Below are 17,682 nucleotides of genomic sequence, written 5' to 3' on the forward strand. Positions count from 1 at the left end.
CTGGACAAACAGATCAAAGGTGAGACCAGTGTAGGGCTGCAGACCAGGCCAGGCCAGCTGGACGGGCACACCATGAGGTAGGTGGGCGCCCACAGACTCCCTGCAGGGTGTGGGGCAGGAGCACAGGCCTGGGCCCTCACCACCCCTGCCCTGCCCGCAGGCTGCTGACCCTCCTGGGCCTGCTGTGTGGCTCGGTGGCCACCCCCTTGGGCCCGAAGTGGCCTGAACCTGTGTTTGGGCGCCTGGCATCCCCTGGCTTTCCAGGGGAGTACGCCAATGACCAGGAGCGGCGCTGGACCCTGACCGCACCCCCCGGTTACCGCCTGCGCCTCTACTTCACCCACTTTGACCTGGAGCTCTCCCACCTCTGCGAGTACGACTTCGTCAAGGTGCCGTCAGGACGGGAGGGCTGGGGTCTCTCAGGATCAGGGGGTCCCCACAGAGTAGCCAGGGTTCAGGGAGACCTGGGAGCAGGGGCCAGGCTTGGCCAGGAGGGAGATCAGGCCTGGTCTTGTCTTCCCTCCCTGTGACACCTGACCCCACAGCTGAGCTCGGGGGCCAAGGTGCTGGCCACGCTGTGTGGGCATGAGAGCACAGACACGGAGCGGGCCCCTGGCAACGACACCTTCTACTCGCTGGGCTCCAGCCTGGACATTACCTTCCGCTCCGACTACTCCAACGAGAAGCCGTTCACAGGGTTCGAGGCCTTCTACGCAGCCGAGGGTGAGCCAAGAGGGGACCTGCGACATCTCAGTCTGCGCAGCTGACTGTGGGGGTAACTCTGTCTTAGGCCAGGCAGCCCTGCCTTCAGTTTCCCCACCTCCCCCAGGGCAGGGGAGGGACCTCTGGCCTGACACCAGCTGCAATGCAAAGACCAAAACAGCTGTGACCGTGACCTCCATTCACATGGGCTGAGCGCCAACTCTGAGCCAGGGACCTGAGGACAGCATCGCCTCAAGTGACACAGGGACTGGCCGGGTGGGGGGGCTCACGCCTGTAATTAAAGCACTTTAGGAGGCCGAGGCTGGCTGATCACTTGAGGTCAGGAGTTCAAGACCAGCCAGGGCGACATGGTGAAACTCCATCTCCACTAAAACTACAAAAATTAGCTGGGCGTGGTGGCATGCACCTGGAATCCCAGCTACTAGGGAGGCTGAGGCAGGATAATTGTTTGAACCCGCGAGGCGGAGGCTGTGGTGAACTGAGATCGTGCCACTGCACTCCAGCCTGGGCAACAGAGCTAGACTCCGTCTCAAAAAACAAAAAACGAAAATGATGCAGGGGCTGAGGACCCCATTTACAGCTGACAAAGTGGGGCCCTGCCAGCGGGAGCGCTGCCAGGATGTTTGATTTCAGATCTCAGTCCCTGCAGAGACCAACTGTGTGACCTCGGAGGAGTGGCTCAATTTCTCTGCTCCTTAGGAAGCGGCTACAAGGGTTCGGCACTGTAGCCCCGCCCCCTGGGTTTGATTGACTCCATCATTAGCTGGGTGGCCTTGGGCCGGACACTGAAACTCCCTCTGGTTTAACAGAGGTGATGTTTGCATCTTTCTCCCAGTGCTGCCGGGAGCTTGTAGCAACCCTAGGCCTGAAGGTGATTGGCCCCACACCAGTTCCCCACCCTAGACAGGATGAGGCCTCCTCTGAGGTCCACTCTGAGGTCATGGGTCTCCTGGGAGGAGGCCAGGCTGGATCCCTCCTCTCCCTCCTGACGGCCTGCCTGGCCCTGCCTCTCCCCCAGACATTGACGAGTGCCAGGTGGCCCCGGGAGAGGCGCCCGCCTGCGACCACCACTGCCACAACCACCTGGGTGGTTTCTACTGCTCCTGCCGTGTAGGCTACATCCTGCACCGTAACAAGCGCACCTGCTCAGGTGAGGGAGGCTGCCTGGGCCCCAGCGCACCCTGTCCTGGGATACATGGGGCTCCTCAGGGCCATTGCTGCTTTGCCCAGGGGTGCGGAGGGCCTGGGCCCTGGACACTGGGTGCTTCTAGGCCCTCCCGCCTGCAGCTCCGCTTCTCAACCCTGCTTCCCCTCCCAGCAGCCAGGCTCATTCCCAGTGCCACCCTCCCCCACCAACTGAGGCTAATTCTAACACCTCGCCGTGTACCTGGCCCCAGCTGGGTTCTGGGAACCCCTCATGTAGCCACTTCCTGCCAGGGCAGCTGTTGCCAGCTCCTGGGGTGGGAGAGTCGGGGGGATCTAGCCCTGGTTCCTTGGGACCCCATCCCTGCACCGTGGAACTGGCCAGTGCTCTGGGGCATGGGCAGCCCCACCTGCTGGCGCTGACGCTGCCTCCCCACACTTGATTTCTCCCTCTCGGTGTCTCTCCTCGTCTCTCTGATCTTTTTTCCAGAGCAGAGCCTCTAGCCTCCCCTGGAGCTCCGGCCTGCCCAGCAGGTCAGAAGCCAGAGCCAGCCTGCTGGCCTCAGCTCCGGGTCGGGCTGAGATGGCTGTGCCCCAACTCTCATTCACCCCCCACGGACCCAATAATAAACCTGGCTCCACCCCACCTGCTGCTGCGTGTCTCTGGGGTGGGAGGGTCAGGAGGTGGCGGGGTGCGCTCCTCTCTGCTGTCCCTCCTCACAGCCTCATGAACCCCAGGTCTGTGGGAGCCTCCTCCATGGGGCCACAGGCTCCTTGGCCAGAAGGGCTTGCTCTCACCCCCCGTTTTGAAGATGAGGCACTGAGACCCAGAGAGTGGCAGGGCCTCGCTCACATCCAGGTCCCCCAGAGGCTGAGCCCAGAGTAATCTTGAACCACCCCCATTCAGGGTCTGGCCTGGAGGAGCCTGACCCACAGAGGAGACACCCTGGGAGGTATTCATGGAGGGAGCAGTCTGGTCCCCCCAAATCCAGGGGTGATTCCCACTCCCCCATAGGTCACTTCCATGTGGAAGGAGGCAGGTAATGTGGGGGCTCCCCACTTCCTAGAGGCCTCAGAATTCGAATGCCCCCCACTGCAGCTGCGGGTGGGGTGGTGGTATGGGATGGGGACCAAGCCTTCCTTGAGGGATGGAGCCCAGCCCGATGCCCTGCCTGTGGCAGCAGCATCAGCTGTTCCAGCGAGGAAGGAGAGCGCCAGACTCAGTCATGATCACCATTGCCTTGAACTTCCAGGAGCTGTCCCCGGGACAGGGGCCAGACCTGGCGGAAGGGGGTGATGAGAGACCCTTCTTCCGGACGGTTCCCCCAGGAACCCAGGGGGCTGGCTGGTCTTGGCTGGGTTCGGGTAGGAGACCCTTGATGAATAAACTTTGGAATCGCTGGGGTGGCTGTAGGGTAATTTGGGGGAGAGCCAAAGGGGCCCTTAGGCTCGAGGAGACGCCCTTCTCTTTTCCCGAATTCCCAGGGACCAAGGAGAGTGTCCCCTCTTCCTCCTTCCTGTGTGTCCATCCACCCCTGCCCTGCACCCCGGCAGGGCCTGGTGGAACTCAATGCTCTAGCCCCCACCCTGGGGTTGCAACTCTGGCCCAGGACACCACCACACTCTTGGGGTGTGAGCGAGGGCCCATGCACTCCATGAGGCTAAAGCCTCAAAGCAAGAGAAACCCCTTCTCTAAGTGGCCCCTCAGCCATCGGGTGGGTCGTTTGGTTTCTGGCTAGGCCTCAGGGACTGGTCGTCTGCAGGGCCCAGCCCAACCCAGGGATGCAGATGTCCCAGCCACATCCCTGTCCCAGTTTCCTGCTCCCCAAGGCACCCACCCTGCTGTTGGTGCGAGGGCTGATGGAGGGCACACCAAGTCACTCCCCCGCCTTCCCTCCTTCCAGCCCTGTGCTCCGGCCAGGTCTTCACCCAGCGGTCTGGGGAGCTCAGCAGCCCTGAATACCCACAGCCGTACCCCAAACTCTCCAGTTGTACTTACAGCATCCGCCTGGAGGAGGGGTTCAGTGTCATTCTGGACTTTGTGGAGTCCTTCGATGTGGAGACGCACCCTGAAACCCTGTGTCCCTACGACTTTCTCAAGGTCTGGCTTCTGGGGCCATCATCTTGTCCCAGATCCTCCCCCTCAGCCCAGCTGCACCCCCTACTTCCTGCAGCACGGCCCCCACCATGTTCCTGTCACCTTCAGCGACCCCCCACCTCTCCAGGTGCTGTGGGGGTCCAAGGCTGGGGCCTTCTGAGTACAAGTGTGGGAGGGAGAGCGGGGAGGGGCACCCCGATCCGTGGCCTGGGGTGGCCTCATTGGCTGTCCCTGAACTGCTGAGGAGGTGGGCTGCTTCCCTCTGGCCCAGGCCAGACCCGGGCAGCCGCTCCCTGCTTTCATGAGCTTCTTTCTCAGATTCAAACAGACAGTGAAGAACACGGCCCGTTCTGTGGGAAGACACTGCCCCGCAGGATTGAAACAAAAAGCAACACGGTGACCATCACCTTTGTCACAGATGAGTCAGGAGACCACACAGGCTGGAAGATCCACTACACGAGCACAGGTGAGCAAGTGGGTCTCAGATCCTGGCTGGAAGCGTAGAGCTGCCTCTCTCCTGGAGTGTCAAGGAGCTGTAGAGTGTGGGGCTTATTCTGGGCCAGGACTAGGAAGAGACACCAGGTTTAGTGGTGTCTGAGGTATGAGGCAGCAGTCCTCTAAGGGGAAGCATCCGCTGTCCCTCCCTCCAGCCAGCCACCCATCCATCCTTCCACCACTCATCCTTCCAACCACCCATTCACCCATCCACTCATCCATTTACCCACCCATCGTTCTGTCCACTCATCCTTCCAACCATCCGTCAATCCACCCACCCATCCATCCTTTTGTCCACACAACCATCCACCCATTCTTCTACCTACCCATCCTATCCATCCATCCTTCTATTCAGCCATCCTTCTACCTACCCATCCTTCATCCATCCATCCATCCAATCCATCTGTCCATTCACTCATCCTCCTACCTATCCATTCTTCTATCATCAATCCATTCATCCTTCCAGCTATCCATCTATTCATCCACCTATCCTTCTACCCACCTATCCTTTTACCTACCCATTCTTCTATTCATCCACTATCCACCCATCCTACTACCCACTCATCCTTCTATCCACCCATCCTTTTACACATCCTTCTATCCATCCATACATACACCCATCCTTTTGTCCACCCATCCATCCATCCTTCCATCCATGTATCCATGCATCCATCCATCCTTCCAGCTATCCATATATCCACCCGCCCATCCTTTTACCTACCACTCTTATCCATCCACCCTTCCACTCATCCTTCCAGCCATCCATCTATCCATCCACCCATTGTTCTACCTACTTATCCATCCATGCACCCATCCATCCATTCATCCATCCACCAATTCTTCCACCTATCCATCTATCCATCCACTCATCCTTATATCCATCCATCCATCCATCCATCCATCCATCCATCCTTCTGTCCATCCACCCATCCACCCATCCCTCCACCCACCTATCCTTCTGTCAACCCATCCTTCTACTCATCTACCCATCCACCCATCCTTCTACCTACACATCCTTCTATCCATCCATCCATTCATCCATCCATCCATCCATTCTTCCATCCATCCACCCACGCACCCACCCATTCTTCCATTTATCCATCCATCCATCCATCCATCCATCTATCCATCCATCCATCATCCATCTATGTATTCATGCATGCATCCATCCATTCCTTCCAGATATCCATTTATCCACCCACCCATCCTTCTACTACCAATCCTACCCATCCATCCATCCACCCATTAATCCATCCTTCCAGCCATCTGTCTATCCATCCACCCATTCTTCTATCCATCCATCCATCCATCCACCCACCCACCCATACTTCCAGCCATCTATCCATCCACTCATCCTTCTACCTACCCATCATTCCATCCATCCATCCATCCATCCATCCATCCATCCATCCATCCATCCACCATCCGTCCATCCACCATCCGTCCATCCACCCACCCACTTATTCTTCTCTCCACTCATCCTTCTATTCATCTGTCCATCCACCCATTCGTCTATCTACACATCCTTCTATCTGTCCACCCATCCATCCTTCTAGCTGTCCATCTATCCACCCACCCATCCTTCTACCTACCAATCCCATCCATCCATCCCTCCGTCCATCCACTCATCCATCCAACAATTTTCCCAGACATCTATCTATCCATCTGTCATCCTTCTACCTACCCATCCTTCCATTTATCCATCCATCCATCCATCCTTCTATCCGTCTAATCACCCATCCATCCTTCCACCCACCTATCCTATTAATCTACCCATCTACCCTTCCTTCTACCAACATATTCATCCATCTATCCATGCATCCTTCCTTCCTTCCTTCCTTCTATCCATCCATCTACCCACCCATCCTTTCACCCACCCATCCTTATATTCATCTACCCATCCACCCATCCTTCTACCTGCACATCCTTCTATCTATCCATTCATCCATCCATCCATCTTTCCAGCTATCTATATACCCACCCATCCTTCTACTTACCAATCCTATCCATGCACCCATTCTTCTACCGACCTACCCATCCATCCATCCACCCACCCATTCTCCCAGCCATCCATCTGTCCACTCATTCTACCTACCCATCTTTCTATCCATCCATCCTTTATCCGCCCATGCACTCATTCTTCTGTCCACCCATTCTTCTATTCATCTACACATCCATCCATCCATCCATCCATCCATCCATCCATCCATCCACCCATCCACCCATCCATCCTTCCAGCTGTCTGTCTATCCACCCACCCATTATTCTCCCCACCAATCCTATCCATCCATCCACCCACCCATCCATTCATCCATCTACCCATTCTTCCAGCCATTCACCCACCCATCCTATCCATCCATCCTTCTTCTTCTTTTTTTTTTTTTTTTTTTTTTTTTGACAGAGTCTCACTCTGTTGCCAGACTGGAGTGTAGTGGCACAATCTCAGCTCACTGCAACCTCTGCCTCCTGGATACAAGCGATTCTCCTGCCTCAGCCTCCAGAGTAGCTGGGATTACAGGCATGCACCACCATGCCTAGCTAATTTTTGTATTTTTAGTAGAGGCAAGGTTTCACCATGTTGGCCAGGATGGTCTTGATACCTTGACCTCATGATCTGCCTGCCTTGGCCTCCCAAAGTGCTAGGATTATAGACGTGAACCACTGAGCCCAGCCCCATCAATCCATCCTTCTATACATCTACCCACCCACCCACTCATCCTTCCATCCACCCATCCTTCTAGCCATCCATTCCTCTATTCATCCAACCATCCACCCATCCTTCTACCTACACATCCTTCTATGTATCCATCCATCCATCCTTACAGCTGTCCATCTATCCACCCACCCATTCTTCTGCCTACCAATCCTATCCATCCACCCATCCATCCACCCACCCATCCATTTACCCATCCACCCATTCTTCCAGCCATTCACCTACCCACCCATCCTATCCATCTATCCATCCATCCATCCATCCATCCATCCATCCATCCATCCACCTATCCATCCATCCTTCTATCCATCTACCTACCCACCCACCCACCCATCCTTCCATCCACCCATCCTTCTATCTATCCATTCTTCTATTCATCCAACCATCCACCCATCCTTCTACCCACACATCTTTCTATCCATCCATCCATCCTTCCAGCTATCCATCTATCCACCCACCCATCCTTCTACTTACCAATCCTATTCATCCATCCATCCATGCATCCATTCATCCATCCATCCATCCACCCACCCATATATCCATCCATGCATCCATCCATCCATTCATCCATCCAGCCAGTCATTCATCTATCCATCCACCCATCTTTCTACCTACCAATCCCACTCATCCATCCATCCTTTCATCCATCCTTCCAGTCATTCATCTGTCCATCCATTCATTTTTCTACCTTACTTATCTTTCTATCCAGCCAGCCATCTATCCATCCACCCATCCTTCTGCCTACCAATCCTTCTATCCACCAATCTATTCATCCATCCATCCATCCATCCATCCACCATCCTTCCATCCACCATCATTCCATCCTATGGATGTGTACCAGGGATATGTAACGTGGAAGCCACAGTTCCAGCAGCCTCTGCTCAGTCCAGTGAGGGAACAGTCACAGAAACATAACCAGAACCCTGTGGCAAGCACAGCCTAGAGCCAAGCACTGGACAATGTAAGAGTCCAAAGGAGGACCTCACCAGACAGGGGCTAGGAGCTAGGAAGCTATCCTGGAATAGGAAATGCCAAGATTGAATTTAAAGGATAAGTGGATATTAGACAGAGTTCTAGGTGGCAGAATAGTATGCGCAAAAGCCCCCCAGAGGCTTCACTCTTCAGGGTGTGGAGCTGTAGAAGGTGAGGTGTGGGTATGAGTTGGGGCAGGGGAAAAAGGAGGGTTGCACCAGAGCTACAACTTGAGGAGTATGCAGCCAGGATCTACACACTACCTCTCAGGACCACCCCTACTGGCCCTGGCTCTGCCCTCTGAGGCCCTGCCAGAACTGCCACCACCTCTTCCTCGTGACAGACACTCAAGTGCTAGAAGCCCTGGGCTCCCACAGGTCCACCAAGGCTATCCCTGGAGATTGATTCCTCAAGGGGAGACTTTGGGACCTGCATGGGACTGAGAGCTGCCCCAGGCCACAGGCTGGGTCAGGGGCACTCAGGTGCACCCAGCTGTCCCAGCAGCTTGGCAGAGACCACTGGGCCCTAGCAGGTGCCGGAGGGAGGAGAGGACTCAGAAACTGACCGGTGGGTTTTAAGCGGCAGCTGGGGAGCACTGAAGGCTTGGGGTGAGTGGAGGCCAGGGTTTGGGGGCCAGAGTGGAATGCTATCCATCAGTGTCCTGGTGGGTTGAGCACTGTGGATAGGCGCTCATGAGGGGCGGCTGTGAGGGTGAATTACAGCTCCACCAAGCACTAGCCTAGGTGCTTTGTATTTGATCTTCACAACAGCCCTGGGGCAACTATTATCATCATCACCCGCTCCCCATCTTGCAGATGAAGAAACTGAGGTTCCGAGAGGTTACACATAACCACTGGGAAATGGAGAGTTATGATTTAAACCCAGCTCCAGTCACATGTAGGTCCCAAAGCCTCCCCCGAGCTCTCTTCCTCAAAGTTACACTCTGTCTCGGTTCCGAGCGTGGCTTTGAAGTTCCTGGCATAGAGCAGACATTCTATTTATGGGGACTGCCGCATCTTCCCACATACCCGGCTTTCTCACATACCTTGGGCTCAGTCCCAGGGAAAACAAGAAACCCTAATTTGCAAAAGCACCTGAGAGTTTAATCTTGCCTTTGGTGTTAAATCTTTTTTTTTTTTTCTGTTTTTTTTTTTGTTTGTTTTTTGAGACGGAGTCTCGCTCTGTCGCCCAGGCTGGAGTGCAGTGGCGCGATCTCGGCTCACTGCAAGCTCCGCCTCCCGGGTTTACGCCATTCTCCTGCCTCAGCCTCCTGAGTAGCTGGGACTACAGGCGCCCGCCACCGCGCCCGGCTAATTTTTTGTATTTTTAGTAGAGACGGGGTTTCACCGTGGTCTCGATCTCCTGACCTTGTGATCCGCCCGCCTCGGCCTCCCAAAGTGCTGGGATTACAGGCGTGAGCCACCGCGCCCGGCCGGTGTTAAATCTTAAGAACCCTACCCCACGAATGGCAAACTCTCTTTACATGTTAAGTATTTCCTTTATAAACTAAGAACTTCAGACGGCTCGATTCGGACTTGGCTGCTATAGACCTCATCAAAACCAATATGCCTGATTTCCTCCGCACAGCGCAGCCTTGCCCTTATCCGATGGCGCCACCTAATGGCCACCTTTCACCTGTGCAAGCCAAATACATCCTGAAAGACAGCTTCTCCATCTTTTGCGAGCCTGGCTATGAGCTTCTGCAAGTGAGTTAAAACAAGACTAAGTACACCACGATCAAGCACGATCGCTTTGAAATGTGAACATATTTCTATCTGCAGATATGTGAAAGCAAAGTGGGAAAATCGTGTGTCAGCATGATTTCTTTTGTCTATCTTTAAATGATAAAAAGCCAAGAAATAAGTTTGCAGAGGACAAAAAGGATGGCTATGGAAAATTTGATTCTGGGAATTCCACTCTGTCGCCCAGGCTGGAGTGCAGTGGCGCGATCTCGGCTCACTGCAAGCTCCGCCTCCTGGGTTCACGCCATTCTCCTGCCTCAGCCTCCCGAGTAGCTGGGACTACAGGCGCCCGCCACCTTGTCTTCTGCGGTTTTTAGTAGAGACGGGGTTTCACCATGTTAACCAGGATGGTCTCGATCTCCTGACCTCGTGATCCACCCGTCTCGGCCTCCCAAAGTGCTGGGATTACAGGCGTGAGCCACCGCACCTGGCCTCTTTCTTTTTTCTTTAAACGTAACTTTAAATTTACGTAAGCGAGCCCTTTGTTTTAAAGCTACTTTGGAAAGCTGGTAATGAAAATAGGCAATTGGCCAGGCGCAGTGGCTCACACCTGTATTCCCAGCACTTTGAGAGACCGAGGCAGGCAGATCACTTGAGGCCAGGAGTTCGAGACCAGCCTGGCCAACGTGATGAAACCCCATCTCTACTAAAAATACAAAAATTAGGCCTGGCGTGGTGGCTCACGCCTGTAATCCCAGCACTTTGGGAGGCCGAGGCTGGCAGATCACAAGGTCAGGAGATCGAGACCATCCTGGCCAACATGGTGAAACCCCATCTCTACTAAAAATTCACACACAAAAAATTAGCCAGGCGTGGTAGTGGGCGCCTGTAGTCCCAGCTACTCGGGAGGCTGAGGCAGGAGAATGGCGTGAACCCGGGAGGTGGAGCTTGCAGTGAGCCGAGATCACGCCACTGCACTCCAGACTGGGTGACAGAGCCAGACTCCATCTCAAATAATAATAATAATAATAATAAATAATAATGATGATGATAATAATAATAATAAGAAGAAGAAGAAGAAGAAAAAGTAAAAATATAAACATTAGATGGGGTAGTAGCCCCATCTCTACTAAAAATACAAAAATTATTAGGTGGCCGGCGCCTGTAATCCTAGCTACCCAGGTGGCCGAGGCAGGAGAATCGCTTGAGCCTGGGAGGCGCAGGTTGCAGTCAGCTGAGATTGCACCACTGCACTCCAGCCTGGGTGACAGAGCGAGACTCTGTCTCAAAAAAATGCATAAAATAAAATAAAATGGGCAACTTTTCTGTTTGTCCCACACGACAGCAGCTCTTCGTAAAGTGGCTGGAATGACAGAAAGATGAGTTTGCTATCCTGTTCCACGTGCCCTGCCTAGCATCAAATTAAAGTCCTCCCCCTGGTCAAATGACCTTTCCATGAAACAACTCCTGGGCCCACAAAAAGGTAGACAGGCCTGGGAAATAGTGTATTCTGCAAAGTTATAAATAGTGATCACTGTTAAGGGAGGAGTATAATTTCAAAAAATGCTTAGCATGTTGCTTTAGGGGCACAGGTAAGAAATTAACACGTCCTCTTTATGTTCTTCAAAATTGTCACTGAATCCCAGTGGTAAGAAGTAATAACATTGGAATGATAACTAACTATGCAATCCACAGTCCTGTGGAGGGTCAAAAAAAAAAAAAAAAAAAAAGTGAGACACTTTTTCCACCTTGCAAACTTCTTGGGCGGGCTCTTTTCCACAGCTCCTTGGACCACAAACCTCTTTAGTTTCTGACTTAACACAAGAAGTCCTGAAATCCTTTGAAGCACAAGGTTTCTGCCAAAGCCATCGTCTTTTATTTTAATGTTTGATTTTAGAAACACATTATCTCAGCAAGTCAAAAAATGACACTGGCAGTGAAAGCTGGTGGACAGCACACAGACGAAACTCACAAAAGAATTCTTAGGAGCCCTCCTCCAGCTAATGGCTACAGGCTAGACAGATACACAGACATACTTGCAAGTCTTATCACACCTGCTTTTTCAAACTTGTCACCACAGCTCTCTGTTGTTTTTTTTTTTTTCTTTTTGGACAGGGTCTCACTTTGTCACGCAGGTTGGAGGGCAGGGGTGCGATATCATGGCCCACCACAGCCTTGACCTCTCAGGCTCAAGCAATCTCTCACCCCAGCCTCCCAAGTAGCTGGGACTACAGGCGAGCACCAACATGCCCGGCTAATTTTTGTCTTTTTTGTAGAGGTGGGGGGGGTCTCACTATGTTGCCCAGGCTGGTCTCGAACTTCTGAGCTCAAGCAGTCCTCCCACCTTGGTTGGCCTCCTAATGTGCTGGGATCACAGGCGTGAACCACTGTGCCTGGCCCTCTGTCACTTTATATAAAGAAATGGTGGAACATCAGATACAGAAATGTTGAGATATGATGATGATGACGATGATTTGAGACAGGGTCTCACTCTGTCACCCAGGCTGGAGTGCAGTGTTGCAATATCAGCTCACTGCAACCCCCGCCTCACACGTTCAAGCAATTCTCCTGCCTCAATCTCCTGAGGAGCTGGGATTACAGGTGCACTCCACCATGCCAGGCTAAATTTTTGTGTTTTTTAGTAGAAATGGGGTTTCACCATGGTGGCCAGGCTGGTCTTGAACTCCTGGCCTCAAGTGATCCACCTGCCTTGGTCTCCAGGTGTGCTGGGATTACAGGCATGAGCCACCACACCCGGCTGAGATCTGATATGTTTTTGTATTACAGTGAAAAACAAACAAACAAACAAAAGAATCATAAATTGCTGCAAAGTTTCCATCTGATTCATAAAATGCCAATACCTGTTGAACAATGAAATACATAACCTAAGTGGCATAGATGTGCACTGAGGCGGTGAGGCAGTGCGTCCATGTGCCAGGTCCCCTCAACCCCAGCACATGCAGATACTGGTCATGTGCGATGCCACCCACTTTGGGAGTACCTCGTAAAACACTAGAATAGGAAGTACTGTGAGAGCACAGCTTTGGGGAGTGATTTTATGATATACACAAGGAAATTAATATATTCTGAATTCTTCTTCAGGGTCACTTGCCCCTGAAATCATTTGCCGCAGTTTGTCAGAAAGACGGATCTTGGGACCAGCCAATGCCCTCGTGCAGCAGTACGGTCATGTGGTGACTACAACCCCCATAACCTCCCGGAACTCCCTCTGTTGCTAACTGTTGCTGCTTCTATTGCTTCTCTGGTTTTCTGTTTCTTTCTTTTCTTTTTCTTCTTCTTCTTCTTCTTCTTTTTTTTTTTTTTTTTTTTTTTTGAGATAGGGTCTTGCTCTGTTGCCCAGACTAGAGTGCAGTGGTGTGATCTTGGCTCACTGCAACTTCTGTCTCCCAGGCTTAAGCAATCCTCCTGCCTCAACCTCCTGAGTAGCTGGGACTACAGGTGCCTGACACCACGCCTGGCTAATTTTTGTATTGTTTGTAGAGACAGAGTTTTACCATGTTGCCCAGGCTGGTCTCGAACTCCTGACCTCAAGTGATCCGCCCGTCTCAGCCTCCCAAAGTGCCAAGATTACAGGCGTGAGCCACTGTGCCTGGATCCTTGGTTTTTTAATGATCCGTTTATCAGCACTTGAATTTCAAATTTGCTTCTTTTCTCCCATCTCTCAGTGTACTCTTAGAGGTTAAAACAACCAACCTACTAGGGAAGGGATATGCTTAGAAAAGCATGTTCTTTGACAAGTTGTTTTTTGTTTTTTGTTTTTTCTGAGACAGGGTCTTACTCTGTTGACCAGGTTGGAGTACAGTGGTGTGATCTCGGATCATGCAACCTCTGCCTCCTGAGTTCAAGCGATTCTCCCACGTCAGGCTCCCCAGGAGCTGGGAGGCACTACCAGCACATGCCACTATGCCAGGCTAATTTTTGTATTTTTTTGGTAGAGATGGGGGTTTCACCATGTTGGCCAGGCTGATCTTGAACTCCTGACCTCAGGTGATCTGCCCACCTTGGCCTCCCAAAGTGTGAGTACATGTCTGTGTGTGTGTGTGTTTGAGATGGAGTCTCACTCTGTCACCCAGGCTGGAGTGCAGGGGCAATCTCAGCTCATTGCAACCTCTGCCTCCCAGGTTCAAAAGATTCTCGTGCCTCAGCCTCCTGAGTAGCTAGGATTACAGGCACATGCCACCACACCCCGCAAATTTTTGTATTTTTTTGGTAGAGATGAGGTTTCACCATGTTGGCCAGGCTGGTCTCGAATTCCTGACCTCAAGTGATCCACCTGCCTCAGGCTCCCAAAGTGTGTTCTTTGACAATATTTTTTTTTTTGGAGACGGAGTCTTGCTCTGTAGCCCAGGCTGGGGTGCAGTGGCGCAATCTTGGCTCACTGCAACCTCCACCTCCTGGGTTTAAGCAATTCTCCTGCCTCAGCTTCCTAAGTAGCTGGAACTACAGGCACACGCCACCACACCTGGATAATTTTTTGTATTTTAGTAGAGACGGGGTTTCACCGTGTTGCCCAAGCTGGTTTGAACTCCTAAGCTCAGGCAATCCGTCTGCCTTGGCCTCCCAAAGCACTAGGATTACAGGCATGAGCCACAGTGCCTGGCCTGACAATATTTTTCTAAGTATAAAAATAATAATATTCATGGTAGAAGATGGAAGATAGAAAATACAGAAAATTATGAACATCTTAATGCCCATAATGCCACCATATGCAAGTATAATCATTACTTTGTTTTTTTTTTTGTTTTTTTTTTTGAGATGGAGTCTTGCTCTGTCGCCCAGGCTGGAGTGCAGTGGCGCGATCTCAGCTCACTGCAAGCTCCGCCTCCCAGGTTCACGCCATTCTCCTGCCTCAGCCTCCCGAGTAGCTGGGACTACAGGCGCCCGCCACCACACCCGGCTAATTTTTTTTTTGTATTTTAGTAGAGACGGGGTTTCACCGTGTTACAGGATGGTCTCGATCTCCTGACCTCGTGATCCGCCCGTCTCGGCCTCCCAAAGTGCTGGGATTACAGGCTTGAGCCACCGCGCCCGGCCTAATCATTACTTTGTTTATGTTTATTTATATTTTATTTTTTGAGACGGAGTCTCGTTCTTTTGCCCAGGCTGGAGTGGAGTGGTGCCATCTAGACTCACTGCAAGCTCCTCCTGCTGGGTTCAAGCAATTATTCTGCCTCAGCCTCCTGAGTAGCTGGGATTACAGGCGCCTGTCACCAAGCCCAGCTAATTTTTGTATTTTTAGTAGAGACGAGGTTTCACCACGTTGGCCAGGCTGGTCTTGAACTGCTGACTTCAAGTGATCCACCGGCTTCAGCCTCCCAAAGTGTTGGGATTACAGGCGTGAGCCACCGCGACCAGCCATTTTTTTTTTTTTTTTTTTAAACAGGGTCTCATTCTGTCGCCCAGGCTGGAGTGCAGTGGCACAGTCTCGGCTCACTGAAACCACCTCCTCTGGGGTTCAAGCGATTCTCCTGCTTCAGCTTCCCCAGTAGCTGGGATTAGAGGTGCCTGCCACCACAACCCGTAATTTTTTAATTTTAATGGAGGTGGAGTTTCACCATGTTGCCCAGGCTTGTCTTGCACTCGTAATCTCAAGTGATCCACCCACCTCGGCCTCCCAAAGTGCTGAGATTACAGATGTGAGCCACCAGGCCTGGCCTAATCGTTACTCTTTTGGCGTGTGTCCCTCCAATTACACACAATTCACACATGTGAGCAAGTATATACTACTGTATGTAGAAAGGGGGTAATTTTATGTGGTAATACACATACCCCAAACTGGGATAATGATGTACATTACCATTTTGTGAACTAAAAATCATGTATTTTTTTCTTGGAGACAGCGTCTTGCCCTGTCGCCCAGGCTGGAGTGCAGTGGCTTAATCATAGCTCATATGACACACCCTCAAACTCCTGGGCTCAAGTGATCCTCCTGTCTCAGCCTCCTGAGTAGCTCGGACTATAGGCACGTGCCACATATCCAGCTCCTTTTAAATTTTTGCTAGAGATGGGGTCTCACTATGTTGCCCAGGCTGCCCTGGCCTAAGTGCTGGGATTACAGGTGTGAGCCACCATGCCCAGTGAGCTTTAGAAAGACTTCCAAGTCTTTCTCAATACTTCAACTTATTAAAAGGATCAGAAGAATAAGCTTAATTTTTTGTTTTGGAGACAAGGTCTCTATCACCCAGGCTGTAGTGCAGTGGTATGATCATAGCTCACTACAACCTCATCCTCCCAGGCTCAAGTGATCCTCCTGCTTCAGCCTCCAGAATAGCTGAGACCATACCACCAAGCCCAGCCAATTTACCTTTAGTAGACAGGGTTTTGCTGTTGCCCAGGCTGGTCTTGAACTCCTGGTCTCAAGTGACCTTCCCACCTTGGCCTCCCAAAATGCTGATTACAGGTTTGAACCACCAAGCCTGGGTCCTCCAATCTTACTGTCGCGTCCTTTTCTACCCTTATTGCCTTGTGTATTGCAAGCTTTTACATCCAACCAGCCTGTGCCGTGTCGCGTGCTGTTCTGCTGCAGACCTTTCTTATATTGACGTGAGGGTGCTAAGGAGCTCCGGTGGTTTCAAATTCCCTTTCTCCAGGAAAGGTAGCACCTCTTCCTCCGCATGGACCACTCCCCCTCAGTTCAGCCATTTAGTTACCTTCCCCCTCAGCCTCCCAATAATTGGGACAAAAGGCACGTGCCACCATGCTCGACTTTTTAATCTCTTGTAGAGAGGGGGTCTTGCCGTGTTGCCCAGGCTGGTCTCAAACTCCTGGGCTCAAGGGATTTGCCTGCCTCAGTCTCCCAAAGGTGCTTCTCCAGACCTTTGGAAAGTTAGCATTGAAATGATCGATGCATTCCTCCCTCCCATGCTTCTTTCTTAGTTGTTGACTGTGGCCCTCCTGATGATCTACCCAGTGGCCGAGTGGAGTACATCACAGGTCCTGAAGTGACCACCTACAAAGCTGTGATTCAGTACAGCTGTGAAGAGACCTTCTACACAATGAAAGTGAATGATGGTATGCATATTGTTCAAAGTTGGGGGTGGGCAATACTTGGAACTTAAGCCCCCATGGTCTGAAAATAAACTTTAACCAACATTTTTGGCTAAGGCTAGACAAAAGATTAAAAGTCACTTCTCCCATCCGCTAAGTGAAATATTATAGCTAAAGTGACTTTAATGTCAATTTGCAAAAATCTGAAAACGGATCTAGTAAATGACTACTACAAACACACAATATATTCCAAATGGTTTAATTTAACAAGTCAAAACCTTATCATTAAGCACTTGAGATCTTGATACATATTCAAGTTACACATCTAAAAGGTTTCCACTTTGCAAGCAAACATGGTAATGCAGAGACCTCCTATTTATGAAATCATATAAAATGGTTCTTTAGACACCTCTATTTCCCACGGATGCTCAAGAATCGACATTTTTCAAGGGGGTATTCAAGCAAATGACAACCATCTTAAACATGCAGTTAAACATTTTTGCTTTTCCAATGATTTGCAGGTAAATATGTGTGTGAGGCTGATGGATTCTGGACGAGCTCCAAAGGAGAAAGATCACCGCCAGTCTGTGAGCCTGGTAATGGACACATTTATACAAGAGATTGGTAATTGATGGAAAGTAGAACTGGGTAGGAGGCAGTAAGGAGAGCTTTAGCTGTGGTAGGCAGAAATGTAACTTCAGCACTTGGCTCTTAGGCTAAGTTATTTCCAAATAGTATGTTCTCATTACCCCCTTTCCATATAGAGAGGTTGTTAGGTGCTGACTGCATCAGTCATTTATTTTTGACCTTATAACTAGGCAAGCATAAAAAATTAAATGATTTTTAGG

The 17,682-nt window shown here is 51.3% G+C and overlaps 2 protein-coding genes across 8 annotated transcripts in view; one reads left to right on the forward strand and one right to left on the reverse strand.

Moving 5' to 3' along the window:
- LOC105473143 (MBL associated serine protease 2) overlaps positions 1 to 17,682 on the forward strand; it is a 21,715-nt gene continuing 4,033 nt past the window's right edge. The window contains exons 1-10 of one of the 4 annotated variants that reach the window (XM_011726780.2): positions 2 to 77; positions 161 to 389; positions 546 to 723; positions 1,742 to 1,873; positions 3,771 to 3,967; positions 4,283 to 4,430; positions 9,732 to 9,850; positions 12,929 to 13,007; positions 16,724 to 16,858; positions 17,356 to 17,430. In XM_011726780.2, coding sequence (XP_011725082.1) covers positions 73 to 77; positions 161 to 389; positions 546 to 723; positions 1,742 to 1,873; positions 3,771 to 3,967; positions 4,283 to 4,430; positions 9,732 to 9,850; positions 12,929 to 13,007; positions 16,724 to 16,858; positions 17,356 to 17,430 — 1,297 coding nt within the window. In that variant the 5' untranslated portion in view covers positions 2 to 72. Of the gene's footprint in view, positions 78 to 160; positions 390 to 545; positions 724 to 1,741; positions 1,874 to 2,356; positions 2,513 to 3,770; positions 3,968 to 4,282; positions 4,431 to 9,731; positions 9,851 to 12,928; positions 13,008 to 16,723; positions 16,859 to 17,355; positions 17,431 to 17,682 lie in introns of those variants that run through there. The other 3 variants (XR_011626292.1, XM_071100838.1, XM_011726781.2) reach the window with 3 other exon arrangements.
- TARDB (TAR DNA binding protein) overlaps positions 17,078 to 17,682 on the reverse strand; it is a 19,538-nt gene continuing 18,933 nt past the window's right edge. For all 4 annotated transcript variants that reach the window (XR_011626298.1, XR_011626304.1, XR_011626302.1 and 1 more), the window contains one exon: positions 17,078 to 17,427. The gene's annotated coding sequence lies outside the window, so the exon portion shown is untranslated. The remainder of the gene's footprint in view (positions 17,428 to 17,682) is intronic.

This window comes from Macaca nemestrina, chromosome 1, assembly GCF_043159975.1.
Source record: "Macaca nemestrina isolate mMacNem1 chromosome 1, mMacNem.hap1, whole genome shotgun sequence".
NCBI lineage: Eukaryota > Metazoa > Chordata > Mammalia > Primates > Cercopithecidae > Macaca > Macaca nemestrina.